At 36.3% G+C, this 15100-nt stretch overlaps 1 protein-coding gene across 7 annotated transcripts in view; it reads left to right on the top strand.

The window, feature by feature from the left end:
* The window catches only part of kif20ba (kinesin family member 20Ba), a 23137-nt gene extending 8037 nt beyond the window's left edge, over window positions 1-15100 (top strand). For 3 of the 7 annotated variants that reach the window (XM_039656595.2, XM_039656509.2, XM_039656429.2), the window contains exons 16-33: window positions 99-148; window positions 320-433; window positions 1170-1296; window positions 2009-2948; window positions 4205-4343; window positions 4470-4592; window positions 4680-4740; window positions 5394-5519; window positions 6087-6205; window positions 6305-6460; window positions 6548-6724; window positions 7866-8000; window positions 8512-8601; window positions 9117-9329; window positions 12789-12863; window positions 13143-13245; window positions 13358-13494; window positions 13843-15100. In XM_039656595.2, the coding sequence (XP_039512529.2) occupies window positions 99-148; window positions 320-433; window positions 1170-1296; window positions 2009-2948; window positions 4205-4343; window positions 4470-4592; window positions 4680-4740; window positions 5394-5519; window positions 6087-6205; window positions 6305-6460; window positions 6548-6724; window positions 7866-8000; window positions 8512-8601; window positions 9117-9329; window positions 12789-12863; window positions 13143-13245; window positions 13358-13494; window positions 13843-13920 (2963 nt within the window). In that variant the 3' untranslated portion in view covers window positions 13921-15100. Of the gene's footprint in view, window positions 1-98; window positions 149-319; window positions 434-1169; window positions 1297-2008; window positions 2949-4204; window positions 4344-4469; window positions 4593-4679; window positions 4741-5393; window positions 5520-6086; window positions 6206-6304; window positions 6461-6547; window positions 6725-7865; window positions 8001-8511; window positions 8602-9116; window positions 9330-10607; window positions 10668-12788; window positions 12864-13142; window positions 13246-13357; window positions 13495-13842 lie in introns of all 7 variants that reach the window. The other 4 variants (XM_089120340.1, XM_039656669.2, XM_089120341.1 and 1 more) reach the window with 4 other exon arrangements.

Here is a 15100-nt window from a genome sequence, read left to right as displayed (position 1 = left end):
AAATTGTAAGCACAATACACTTGCTTAGTGTTCATACTCCCAACTTACCAGGCTTCCTAATCCCTTGATCTAACATCAAGCCTCATACTCCCTCACAGAGATTGAAACCCAGAGCCGAATATCAGATGAACTAGAGGAGGTTAAGAAGGTAAACTTGTAAAATGCCTCTGCCATTTTAACACGCACATATATGAAGTCCAGACTGTGAGGTTATGCTATGCATCACTGTGGGTTTTGCATAAGCAAGCACCCCCCTTTTTTTTATTCAAAAATTGCAAAAATCTTGTAGTGACGTTTTGACTTGTTCTGCTGCTTTTAGGCTCTGGAGAGCCATAGGCAAAGGGAATCAGATCTGAGTGAAATGTGCAGACAGAAGGATGAGATGGTTTCTAAACTCAAGACAGCTCTTGACCAACATGTAGAAAACAGTAATGTGAGTGTGAACGTCAACATCTAGACATTGTTTTCCAATGTTCAAAATAATTTTATGGTTGTTTATGAAAATTTAATTTTAAAAAAGTTTATGGTTGGTAAGATTTTGAAATGATTTTGAATGTAGTCTCTTATGCTCTTCAATCCTGCATTTATTTAATTTAAAACAAAACAAAACACCAAAAACATTTATTTTATATTTTAAAATGTTATTCCTGTAAAAGCAAAAGTGATTTTTCAGCAAATATTATTCTAAAGTTCAGTGTCACACCATCCTTCAGAAATCATTCTAATATGTTGATTTGGTGCTAAAGAAACATTTCTTATCAATGTTGAAAACAGTTATGCTTAATATCAGTTGTTGAGGTTTTATTTTTCTTCCCCCAGGATTCTTTGAATATAAAGTTAAAAAGAAAACATCCTTTATGTGAAATGGAAATCTTTTATAATGTTATAAATGCATAAACATGAATAAATTAAAAGATATTTATATAAAAATATAAACTTTTGAACATTAGTGTACCTTTTGGTAATGGTTAAAGGGATATATTATAAAAAAACAAAAACAATTTTCATTATTAACTCATCCTTTCATGGTGTTGATCCTATTTGAAGCTTTACAGCCCATTATCACAATAAACTGTTGCGTAATTTTGGGTTTACGGTTACTTAAATACAGTTCCTACCCTATTCAAATTTTAGCTTTTTTTTTTTCTCTTTTGTTCCCGGATAACTAGAAAAAGGAGATCATCCAACTTAATCACAATTGTACCTGCTCAGAGCAGCAGCCCAGTGCCCGGACTGAAACCAGAAAGCGGCGTCAGGAAGGAGAGGGGCTTGATGGACAGCCCCCACTCAAGAAAGGTATAGACTCCATCCCAGTTGCTGAAAAGTGCCTCCCAGCTTTTGTCACAACCAGAGGGACCAGCCGAGAGAATCGGGTCAAAGGAAGACGATACCTCCACGCTCGAAAAAGGCGCTCAAGCATAAAGAAATGATCATTAAAAATGTGTTTTTGTTTTTTTCACAAAAGTTACCGCAGTGCTTGAAAAGCCCTGTATCTTAAAGTACTTTTGTGAAGTGTATTGTTTTTATGAGCTCTATTGAATAAAGAAGCATATTCATTTTATGCACGGAGAGCATTGCACAAAATTAAAAGCACTTTAAGTCATATAAATTGGACAAAGGTTGCTTCACTTTAATAATAAAAAGAATGAGAGTAAAAGAAATGTAATCATAGTATCAAAGCATCCCAGGCACATGAGGTGTTTTCTGTGCACAAAGGCTCTCAAGACTGAGTGATTTCACATTTTAATGCCCCTCTTTCATCTTCAGAATGAAATCAAATCGAAAATGTATTTCACACCCCATGTGTAAGTAAAGACTAGTGCAATTTAGATCAAATAATTACTGGCCTTGATTGCTAGGCCAGTAGCAATACATTGTAAATACCTGGTTGTACCAAACTTTTGAATGTTGAAGAAAATTTTAAAGTAAAACAATTTATATTAAGCACACAGATAAATATTGTGTTATTGCATGTCACAGAAAGCTCAAAGCTCTCCATTCTTCATAGGTCCCCTGGAAGACTTTAAAGTCCAAGATGATGTTGCAGATAATGAGTGTCAAGACTCCGCCCTTCTTGAGGTCAAAGGTCAGCTGGAGTGTTGCCTTGCTGAATCCAAACTAAAAGACAAGCAGATCACAGAACTGGAGCAGGAATGCCACACATTAGAAGTTTGCATACAAGATCTGAAGTCTAAACTGGAAGAGAGAAATTCACAGGAACATATTCCATCAGAGAGGCTTTTTCAGACGTCCTTGGAAACCAAACATATGACAATGGATTGCAGGAATTTGAAGGTAGAAGTTGTGTCCAGTTCTATCAACACTACAGAACTTTTGAAAGAACTTTCTGCTGCCAAATCACAAATGGATCAGCAAGATCAGGAACTGGGAGAAAAGAACAAACACATTTTGACACTTGAACAAGAAATTACACTACTAAAAAAGGAGGCTGAAACATTTGCTTTGCTTCAGTCTAAAAATACATCAGCTGACTTTGATGACCTCAAAAAAGTCAACTCTGACCTGCAGACTGAGGTTGCCACCCTTCGTGGTGTCAAAGCTGAACTAGAGAAGAAGATTGGATGCCTTCAGAAAAAGGTGGAGGAAGATACGGCACCTCTGTCTAAAGATGGGGAGGTGGGGCTGACAAACCCTAACACTCTTGGATCTAAAAGCAGAGTGATCGATAGTGAAATAAACATGCTGTCTGAAAAGGAGGCTGAACTTTCACAGAGGGAGAAAGCCCTAATGTCAAAGGAGGCTCAGCTTTCAGTCCTGCAGAAGAGACTGAAGGAAGCACAGGATCGTCTGGAGGAGGAGGAGGCACAAGCGGTGCAAGAGGCCCGCAGGAGGGAGGTGGAGAGAAGGAGAGAGCTGCTGGCTGTGGCAGAGGAGGCCATCGCTCAGAAAGATACAGATCTACAGAAGAAACAAGAAGAGATTAACCGGTCAGTTATTTTCCTCTTGAATTATAATACAGTTTCCTAAAACACAAGTCACATTAAACCACCATACAAAATCAGTCCAATTATAATACTGTTGCCAAACGTACTATTATTTTTGTATTTTACATATTTGTTTTTGTTTATATCCAATACCATTCAAAAGTTAAAAGAAATGAATACTTTCCATTTAGCAGTGGTGCATTATATTGGTCAAAAATGACAGTAAAGACTTTTACATTGTTACAAAAACAATTATATTTCGAATGAATGCTGTTTTTAAACTTTATTCATCAAAGAATCCTGACAAAAAGGTTCATGGTTTCCACAAAAATGTTTAGTTGTGGAACTATTTTCCACATTAATAATTGTTAATGTCACATTAAAATATTACAATTATTTCCGGACAGTCAGTTGATACTGAAGACTGGAATAATGACTGCTAATCAGCTTTGCCATCATAGAAATAAAAAATAAAAAATTCATACATGAAAATACAAGAAAACAGTTGTTTTAATGTTTCACCGTTTTACTGTTGTCTTTAAAAAAAAAAAATTGATCAAAGAAATGCAGCCTTGGGTATGCATAAGATACTTACAAAACTTTAGAATGTAGTGTAATTTTAAAAATATGTAAAATACCAAAAAATATATGTATTATTATATTAGGACTAGTGGTGCAGAAATTAGACAATTTTAGACAATTAGACAATTTTCACCTGTAAATGTTCCTTTGAATTTAAATAAATTGCTTTTAATGTTGATTTCTTGCAAACCAGAGATTTATGTCTTCGAACTGACTTTAGTGGAATTGGGCATTAGCAGCTTTTGTATAAGCAGTGATGATTTGTTTGATTAATACTAAGTTTTTAGGAAAGCATTAAACAATTTGAGAATTGTTTTATGCTCAAGATTGCAGCTTTTGTTAGATTATCATCCCATTCCCACACACAAGAAGAGATTGATTTATTTTGGTAGTTTGAAAGCATTTGTGTTGTTTTTTGTTCTTTCTGAATAAGCATGAGAAGACAAGTATATTTGTGACAGGGATTATGTGTAGATTGATCTGTCAGATGAGTGGTCTATTTTTTTAGTTTTTAACTAGTTTATCAACATAGATTTTTCATTAGCTAATGCCAATATCTAGAGAGGGTTATATAAAAAACTGAGCAATCAATCAGACTACAATTTATCAATACTTTTGTCTCGGACGTTTTTTAAATTGTTATTCATTTTGTGTGTATGTGGTTTTTCATCTCTCAGGTTAAAAGAGGAGATTAAAACTATCGAGTGTAAGATGAGCAGTCTGGCTGTTGATCTACGCCGAAGGGAAGATGATTCATCTGATCTTCGGGAAAAACTTGGTGACTCGAAGAAACAGATTCAACAGGTCCAGAAGGAGGTGTGAACTCACTCTTCACTCATTCAAACGTCTCTACTGTCCGGGCTGAAACGTGTCAGAGCAGAGCTTGAATTTAATCTAACTGTTGCTGACGTGTGCTAAATCTCCTTATGTTGTTTGATATAGATCTCCTCCATGCGAGATTCTGAGAAATCTCTGCGACTGAAGCTCAGTGATCTAGAAAAGATTAAAGCCCAGCTCCAGAATGAGATGGCCAACAGGGACCGCATCATCAACCAGCTGAAAGCTGTAAGCACCATCCAGCAATGAATACCTAAAACCACATTTAGTGAAATTGCCATGTGACTTGAATATTTTCTCTTTCTTCTAAAACAGGAACGATCCTCTGAATCTAAGTCAAATGAGAATCTGCTGCTCTATCAGAAAGCATGTAAAGGTATCTTTTTTTCCATGTATCTGCGTGATTGTGACCAATATGGATGTCATTTATTTTTAATATTTTAGTTTATATTTTAATATTTACGTATTTGAGGCGTGGCATATGAATGCCCAGAGCTATTTATTGGGTGCTGAGAATGTCTATCAAATACACCTGTACATAGCTCATAGCCAATCGTTTCAATCATAGACATAATAAATACATAGGCTATTGGCCACTTTGGAACGTTGCTGCGATACGTCAACACGTCCACCATTTTGCAGAGGTCAAGACTGCACTGTAATCAAATGCAAGTAAACGGTGAGCTGCGGTTTTTCTGGAAAAAAAAACAAAACATGTATCAACTGATTTCAGTGGTTTGTACGTGGTGTACAAAAAAGTTCCTGCATCGAAAGGTAAAACGCGTCTGCTGCCATGTTGGATCCATAGGTATAAACAAACTGCTTGGGTGTGTCGCATAGACTTTGTCATGGTCTTGCTGCTCCCGCCCTGTTCTGTGATTAGTTCCCTAGATGAGGTGAAAATTTGATCCATGGTATCCAGACTACCTAGCAGCATGAATAAAATCGCACTGTGACAAGGTAATATAGGGAAACCCAGGCTATAGCAACATGGTAATGAATGTTCATTTTTGTTGATGGTTTCTGCAGATTTGCAAGAGCGTGAGCATGTTATTGAAAACATGCGTTTGGCTCTGACAGAACAGGAGGAAACACAGACACAGCTGGACCTGGAGCTGGACAACAGAGATACTCAGATAAATGAGCTCGCTCAGGGTATATGATTATATGGACAATATTGCATTCATGATACCTTAATGTATTGTAATATACAATTAAAAAAGGATTACCGGTATACACAGAAAAAAAGTTTAATGTGTATGTGACATGTATTTCAGTGTTGCTTATTCTAATGTAATAATTGTTAAAATAAAAAAAGAAAAAACAAAAAATGCACATTTTATGTAACAATTTAAATCAAGTTTAATAGAAAAATGTAACAATTTCAACAATTTCTACACTATCTTACTATTTGGTGTGTCCTCATTTTGCTTTATTGACAGCAACATTTGATTATGTTCTCCAGCATGATTTGAGATGATTCAAAGAACATCTGACCGTCTGATCTGTACGAGAGAGTTCACTTGACCAGTGTCAAAAATGCATTTATTTGATTGTGACCTAGAATAATTGCAAAATCTTAAATATTTATTATACTTGTCCATCATACAAAAAATTGTTTAAATTTATAACCTTTTATAATTAATGAATTCATGGTAGATATTGAATCCCTGTTTTTCAGTATGGTCTCAGATTGTTGACATCACTATATTTTATTTTCAGAATTGGTGAGGTTAAGAGCAACGCTCTCTGAACAGAGGAACAGGAGAGATTCTAGACCGATCTCTGATGACATTTTACAGGCCAAACAAGAGACCACTCAGGCCCAGGAGAGCTTGCAGGTCTGGTGTCCAAATATTTTCTCAATTTCTCTTCAACTGTATAGAGAAAATGTGTGCTCATGGTCTTATAGTGTGGTTGTTCGGTGTTCATGTTTGTAGCGAACCAATGAGAAGCACCAGGCAGAGCGTAGGAAGTGGATGGAGGAGAAGTTGGCTCTGATTGGTCAGGCTAAAGAGGCTGAGGAAAGGAGGAACCAGGACATGAGACGATTTGCTGATGATCGAGAGCGGCATGCCCGCCAACAGGCTGAAATGGTAAAGAGCATTGTGTGTTTCCAGAGACAATATCAGACAGTTATTTTAGTTAAAAAGAGAATGACTCTTTTGATATATGTCAATTAGGAGTCTCTGTCTGCATGTCTTGCTGCTCGTGATGAAGAGATGGAAAGCTGGAGAAAAGAGAGAGACACACTTGTCTCAGCTCTGGAGGTTCAGCTGAAGAAACTCATCATGTCCAATGCAGAGAAAGACCAACAGATCAAGATCCTACAGTCCAGTAACACCCCCCAAACACCAGAGGTCAGTGTTGGTTACAGATCTCACCATCTACAGAAACTCTTTTAACCCTCTGGGGACTAAGCCCTTTTTTGTCCGTTTTCTCTGTTTTTTACATTTGGGCTTTTTGTAATACTATTTGTAAAACTATTTGTAATGGAGATGGAACACTATGTGTTTGGTGTCTATGGATTCAGAATACCCTAAGCTAACATAAGCATGCATGTGAAGTGTTTATAAAGGAAGTATGAGTGAAAAATGTACAATATACTAGAGAATTTCAAAAACGGCGATTCGATTTTTGTCATTTATTTCTGAAAATCACACAACAATAGTGAACAGATTTTGAACAAAAAATATATTTGTCAAAGCCTTTGCTTGACAGACATGTGTAATTGTTAAATACAATGTGTAAAGAACAATGAAAAATCTGACTTTATTTACAAATACTCCCAGGCGTTTTTCTTAGGAATGTTTAGAATTTTCTAAGCAATGCTTTCTCCTCGTCACTTTCCAGTAATTGTTCCAGAGCTTGTTCCACCATAAATTGTTTACTGCTTGCCATCATAAAAGAGCTAAAATAATAAATAAAGCTATAATTGTATATATATATATATATTACAATTGTATATATATATATATTATATATATTATAATTCTTCTGTCTCTCTCTTATGTAAATCTCAGTGCGCTCTCGCTCCATAAAGCCTTGTTTATACTTGACGCGTTTGGTTTCAAGTGTAAAATTACGCGTCAGAGTAAGTGTGCCGATTGTCTGAAGCCCATATAGAATCACGCCAATCCATTGGCTGATGGCGCGGGTGCCGTCTTGACACTCTTACGTTGTCATATAATATTAGCGCATTATCTGATTTCACTGTGCGAAATGATTTCCAGGCGGTAGCGTAGAGTGGAGCTCAACTCTAGTCTACATTGATGGGCGGAGTAGTGGGAGTGGCCTGCTGAGCATTGCAATGCACTATGATGATTGTTGTCTACAATCCACAAGCACTAAAAAGTCATTTTTTGCCTTTAATCGGCCATAAAGGACCCAAATTAGAAATTTACGAAACTATTCTACTACATATACTGTATGACCCACTTTCAATACACATTCATGTCTCCACCGGTGGAATTACCCTTCAACACTATGTCTCTGTCTTAGAAGGTCACTGAGGACAGCAGGACCGAGGCACTGCGGGCAGAGCTGACTGCAAAGGATGCAGAGATTCAGAAACTGAAGGAACTCCTCAGTGTCAGTGTCATGGATGCCAGACTTCGCAGAAACTCATCAACCCAGGTCAGAAACACGTGTCTTATTACTGCCAATTCACCTGCTGCCTTTGATTCGTTAGAGTCTGCATATGACAAATAGAATCACTGTCAAAAGACTGAAGTGGCTTTACTTTGAACGTTGGCATTTGTACAAAACACACTGCTAAGTAAATTGTGGCCTTATCCTTCAAACAATCATTTTTTTTATTTTATATAATTCAGCTCAGATGAGCTGAGTTGACTGTTTGCTTGGAAGAACTGAGAGTTATATGAATTGAGCTTTTATATGGATTGTATTGTAAAATTATAGTATTATATATTACTTTTTAGTTCTTGGTACAACAATGCCTTCCAAAGAAATCTATCCCCAAACTGTTTTGAACACATGTAATCATTCAGGGAGCTCTCAATCTATATTTGTTCCAACCTGTGGTGATGTGTGTTGTTTATTAGACATAGCTGTGTAATTAAATTGAGTTGGTAATTATATAGAGAGTGAGGAATGTTTATTGACTATCTCTTAATTGTTATGCTAGACGATGGAAGAAGAATTGTCTGATGTGAAGCCTCTGAACACCAGTACACTCAAAAACACGAGCAGAAACAGAGGATCTGTCACCAGTCAGGTAAAACAGAAATACACCCTACCTAGTAAACATTTCATTGTGAATATGGTGAATCACAATTACTTTCTTTACCATTTTTTATTTAATACACACCGTCGTCCAGCCTCTCAGGAACCTAGTGTCTGAGTTGCATGTACCCCATGCACACCGTTTGACCATTTTAAACTTAAAATGACAAGAAACAACGAATGAAAACTGACTAACTGCAATACATTTCAACGGACGTGGAAGCAGAGAATGTCCGAGTGTATTAGGTTAGGTGCGCACTGTGATTGGCTCATCGCATTTTAGGGCGTGGCTTAGCCATAGGTCAATTCCGTGAATTACTGCAATTGCAGGTTTCGAACAGAAATTGCGACAATGAGGAAAAACTGCATCTTTAAATAAAGAAAGTTTACTTTTTGTGGCACCTCTCATGTTACATAGATTTTTTTTTGTGTTTGATAAATAAATAAATGCACAGATTTCTCAGTCCATTGATTATCAAGTTGATGATATTAATCTTCAAATCACAGAGTTCGTCCGCTAGCTGTCCGCTGGTGCTAGATTCGTCAGAGATCTCCACGGAAACAGGCAGGCGTTCCAGGTTTCCACGGCCTGAGCTCGAAATTTCCTTCAGCCCTCTGCAGCCGGATCGTTTCGCTCTTAAGCGGCAGGGAGAGGACTCTACCGTTACTGTTAAAATCTCCCGACCCACTCGCAAGAGGAAGAGCGGGGAGATTGAGAAGGTGAGAAATTCATTATTCAGGGATAGTTCACCCAAAAATCTAAATGATGTCATTAATGAATCACCCTCATGTCGTTCCAAGCTCGTAAGACCTCCATTTATCTTCGGAACACAGTTTAAATTTTTATTTAATCAGAGAGCTTTCTAAGTGTTGAGAGGAAGACCTGCATTTATTTGCCCAGCAATTTTTTTTTTAACCCGAATACACGGACGCACTAGATCATCAGCATCACTGAACGCAGATTGACAACAGAACCGGAAGACAATACAATGCTGAATAAATTCGTAGTTTTTGTTATTTTTGGACCAAAATGTATTTTCGATGCTTCAAAAATTTCGAACTAACCCACTGGTGTCACATGGACTACTTTGATGATGTCATTTCTGGACAAGAACAATATACCGTACATACAGTTACAATAGTGGGACAGAAAGCTCTCGGATTAAATCTAAAATATCTTAAACTGTGTTCCCGAAGATGAACAATTACGTGCTCGAAATGACATGAGGGTGAGTCATTAATGACATAATTTTCATTTTTGGGTGAACGAACCCTTTAATTGTTTTTAAATTATTAATTTTTTAATATAAAATCCATTGACCATCTGCTGCTGACCTAATCTGCACAGCCAGTCCTCTTAAATTGTCCTAATTAGTCATTAACAAGGCTCCAATTTTGCTCACATACACTTAACATCAGTCTTCATTGTGCATGGGCTATAAAATGGCAGTCCTTTTAAGCATAAAGTTCTGAGTGTAAGAATATATTTATGTGTGTGGTTAAGTGTATATTGGCCTAACCTCACACACTCTCACCAGGCAACTTAAACACTTGCGGATACTTGCTCTGGGAGCAATAATTATAGAATACACAGTAGGTTTATAGGTTTTTAAAAACCTGTTTATGGAAATTTAATTGAATGGTTCAGACAGAGGGATTACCAATGCACAAATACAAATCGACCATAAATGCTGACTAAACAGTGTGTTAACATTTTATTATAACACGCTTAAAAAGGGTAGCCATGCACAGAGTCTGTAGTCTAGGTAGGTTGTGCTAGTCTCTCAAAACACTGCAGTGAAGATGTAATTTGCACTCTGTAAGAATGCTCTTCACTCAAAATAAGTGACCTCTGATTGTCAAAGAATCTTGTGCTCTCACGCCGGTTGCCCCTGGCAACAGAGTCAAGCTTCCAAATGCTCTGTACCTGCTAATTGTTGGAGAGTTTTGTAATTGAATGGCACAAACCATTTTTCTGGTGCTTCTATTCACTTGAAGCATAAAGGAGGCAGGAGCAGCATGGTGAAAAAGAAAGCTTTCTTTGAACCCAGTCCTCAGGTACCCTTTTCCTGTTTAATCCTACTTCAACAGCTGTTCCACCTTCAGGATTCCTAATGGTTTGGCACCAGTCATTCACAGCCAAGACTCTAAGGGTCATGTTAATTTAATCAGGTTAAGCCATAGGGATGGAGATTAGAAGTAAAAATACATTAATTATGCGATTACTTTTTTGCCCTTTGAAATATTCCTCCACACCAAATCAATTTGAGCAAGTCTGTGTGTGGTGTAAGTGTCCCATTAAATAAGATACTGGGAGAGCTTGTTCTTAAAATCAACATGAAATCCAAATTTGGATCTTTACTTGCTTAAAAGATGCAAAAATGAAAATTCTGTTATTTGCTTGTCCTCATGTCGTTTCAAACCCATAGCTGTTATATTTTCAGTGGAATACAAAAGGAGAATTCTAGGGAAATTGAATGCAGCTGCTCTTCATACAAATAAAAAGAGAAATAAGGATAAAACTGAATTCCATGTCTTTTGTGGTGCAGGTTGGATGTCAGTGACAAATGTCATTGGTTCTTGCACCTTTTTTTTTTTACCAGTAGTCTAATGTCTAATCTGCTTTAACATACATCAAATATTTTTTTTAGTTCCACAGAAAGAAAATTACATGATATGTATTGACAGAATTTTCATTTTCCAGTAATCTATTCCTTTAATATACATTTATTGGTTTGTTCACAATTCACTTTTTTAAAAAGCAGAACATGGCCTCGTCCAGATGTCTTTGAAGTGTAAAGATACAGAAATTTAAACATTTGCTTCCACCAGTAATCTTATCAACCCTATTATTATTATTATTATTATTATAGTTCCTAATAAAGTTTTTATGAACATCTTATCCAGGCCATTTGGTTAGAGTTCCCGATGGTGGAAAATGCAGCTTATCATCATTATCCATGAGTCATTATCCCTGAAGCTTTTGATGCATCAAAGAAATAATAACATTTCTATCAAGGTGGATGTGTAAATGGAGTGGGTTTTGCTACTGTATGTGGTTTTACAGATCCATTATGGTAATATTGCCTGTAAGAGCTGTCCATGCCCTCAGTGGCAGGGCAAATTTTTTTTCTTCATGATGCATAAATGACAAACGCTTTGGGAGATAATATTCTGTACAACTTAAAGTAGACCTATAATTCATAATTCACCCATAAAATCCTTAAGGTCATGATTTTGGTCATCACAGCCAAACATTCAGATTCAACTAAGGCCTGTTTCACTGTCTGCGGTGTGTGTACTGCGCATATTAGACAGCACATTTTCTGCATTTTATGCAAACCCTTTTATTATGTATATCTGACTAGATGTAAACAACACTGGTCCAGAAGCACTTCCTGTTTCAGTTTGTAACTGTTTTCTTTATTTCACATGTAAAGAAAACATCTTAAAGATGTTTGTTTAACTTTTTGATTCAGTTTTAAATGTTCTGTTGGTTGTATTTTATGCCAGCTTTCATGTAGTGTTAAAAAACTGTAAAATTGTGTAAATTGTATTTCAATTTCAAACCGTTTTATATTTTAATATGTATTTAAATTTCTGCTTGAAAGACTGCATTTTTTCATTCAGAATATGCAAATATGCTGCTCCTCTAGAAACTTTTCTTATTATGATTTTTCTTATGCTCACTTTTTTTTGTGGAAACAGTGATGCATTTTGTCAGGATTCTTTAAATAGAAAGTTCAAAAGAACAGCATTTATTTGAAATAGAACTAGTGACCATATAATAAATACTTGACTGTCACTTTGGATCAATTAATGCAGGCTTGCTGAATAAAAGTATCAATTTCTTTACATTCTTTACATTCCATCCTTATATAAGATTTCTCACTTCCAATAGCCATTTTACAAAATAATAGGCTTTATTATATATAAATATTTAATCTTGTAAGTCTGAAATCACGTTTTCTGTACAGAGCCATTGATCTGTTACACAGCAGAAACAGTGTTAGTGTGAAAGCACAAAACAAGCCTGCTGTTTTGCATGCTGAAGTTGTTGTTTTGCTCACGCTTCTCAGACACAGAATGCGTGAAACAGGCCTAAAGAAAACAAAGCATTTATATTAGCCTTCCTAACTCTAAAATGTTTGATTACTCTTGCACTTTGCTATTCCTCAGGATGGGATGGAAAGGGAGAACATTAGGAATACAAGGAGTAGAATGACTCCTCACCTAACACCTCATCAGGAAGAGGTGAGTTACAACACATTCTAACATTGAGAAAATGTATTCTTTGATAATGACCTGTAAAATCGCTCTTACAGTATGATACTGAGATTCTTGTCTAGAACAATGTGAATTAATAAAGTAGAAATCAGGTAGAAGGTGTAAGTATGGACCGAGGAGTTAAGAGAGGAAAAAGTGCCTCAGTCTGTTCCTTAAAACACTCAAAGACTTTGATTGGGAGAATCATGATTTCTGATCCCATCGGTATTGAGTGATTTCAGTGACTGATGAACTCCCTCCTCATAGCCCTCAACTTCCCAGGAGTCAAACCAAAGAGGGAACAAAGACAAAACGATCCAGAAGATTGGAGATTTTCTTCAGGGATCTCCCACCTTTCTTGGGAGTAAAGGTCAGGATTAGACTTATTCCATCATTTATTACCCTTTTGTTCATTTCTAGACTTTGTCATGCTCAGGCATCCTATTTGTTTTTCTGACAATCACAATCTTTCTCTGTCTCAGCAAAGAGGATCATGGGGTTGATGAGTGGAAAGTCCCCTGATAGTGGGAAGATCTCTCTAAAGCTTAAATCCAAACATGACAAACGAAAACACGACAGACCAGATATCTCCTCCCCAATGGACATACCGGCACATCAGGTACTGTAATGGTTAAAAAAAAAACTTCGGGGTCTGTAAAAATTTTTTCATCATTAAGGTTGCACTTATTTGATTATTTGCAGTTGTGCTGCCTAATATTTTTTTTTGTAGACTGATCTATTATTTTTCTTCAATAAATGAAGGTTCAAAAGAACAGCATTTTTTTTAAACGTCTTTAATGTCACTTTTAATCCATTTCATTTCCTTGCTGATTAAACTTGCTGAAAAAAATCTTAATGACATGATAGTGTACTTTATATAAATATCTATGTTAAAAATGTAAAATTACATGAATTTAAATTTAAAATTACGTTCTCAGTAACAGCTGATATTTTACCCTTCTTATAGATCATTGGCCGGAATCCAGGTGTGAAAGAGAGTGAAAACCTTATCAAGAAACGTCTTCGTACGAGGACTGCTAAATGAGCTGGAGGGAAATGTTTTGTTTTGTTCTTTTTCTTCTTAATTTTTTTTTTTGTATTTTAAATCAAACTATTTTTTTTCTTTCAATCTGATGCACTGTTCATAAATATCTATTGTTTCTTAGTCAAATTCTCTTTTTAGTTTTTATCAAATATGCCACATAATATATATTATCCTGTAAAGTAGCTAACACTTGTGCCACTTTTAATGGCAAGTTGAAATGATGGACAGTTATCATAAGCTCATGTATGGTGGAATGAACACATTTTTTGCTGCTAGAGTTAGAATGAAAGTTCAGAAATCACTACTGCACATTTCTGACACAAGGATTCGCTGTACATTTAAACCACGGTTATTCGTTTACATTGTGCTTATGTTCCCTGCAAATTAATGCAAAATGGTTGTTTTCCTCTAACCACTTTCTGTTTTTCAAGAGTTAAAAATGCACACATGCAAAATATAGCACAATGTTATTGTGGGGGGTTTTCCCCACTTGTCAACATTCTTGTTTTTTTCCAGTGTTAATTACCCTGTCACAAACCTTTTATATGTGCCACTCACTTGATAAAGACTCTCTATTACCATGTCAGTAATACCGTGTGCCAGATGCCTAATGAAACCCAAAAGACTATTTATTTGAATTACTGAACAAATGTTTATGTAACAGATGGGTAATAGAATTTCCTGATCACAGTATGTGGCCCGGTGCTCTTATCTAAAATGGCATGAAAGGAGTGCAGGGAAAGGGTGAGGAACTGGGAACAGGTCTATCTCTTTTTTTTTTTTTTGGCACTGAATAACAGGATGTGAACGGGGTGGTTGCTTGCAATAATGAATCATGTTGTGAAAGTGTGGGAGCATTGGGTGAAGACAAAATGGAGGAGTGAAAAGTGACTGTGTGGAGGAATAAAGAGATAAAGAAAAAACATACAGAATGAGTCACGTTCAGCCCACCTGTGCTTGTGTGGGTCTTTGTTGCACAATTTTCTTCTTTTGTTATAATTCTGTGACCTTTGGGAATGAGGTCTGGAATTCATAGTCATAGTCTGTTTTGTTTGCATGCCCATTTCCTTCCTGTGTACTTCCTCACATCACAAGTGTATGATGTATACACATTTTTATGTGATTCCTAGTGTAGTGTCAAGAGACAGATGGTAATCAGTTTTGATTGTACGTGTAAAAT

This window comes from Pimephales promelas, chromosome 15 (assembly GCF_988280905.1).
Source record: "Pimephales promelas chromosome 15, fPimPro1.hap1.1, whole genome shotgun sequence".
Lineage (NCBI taxonomy): Eukaryota > Metazoa > Chordata > Actinopteri > Cypriniformes > Leuciscidae > Pimephales > Pimephales promelas.
This window is presented reverse-complemented; position numbering and strand designations above follow the sequence as displayed.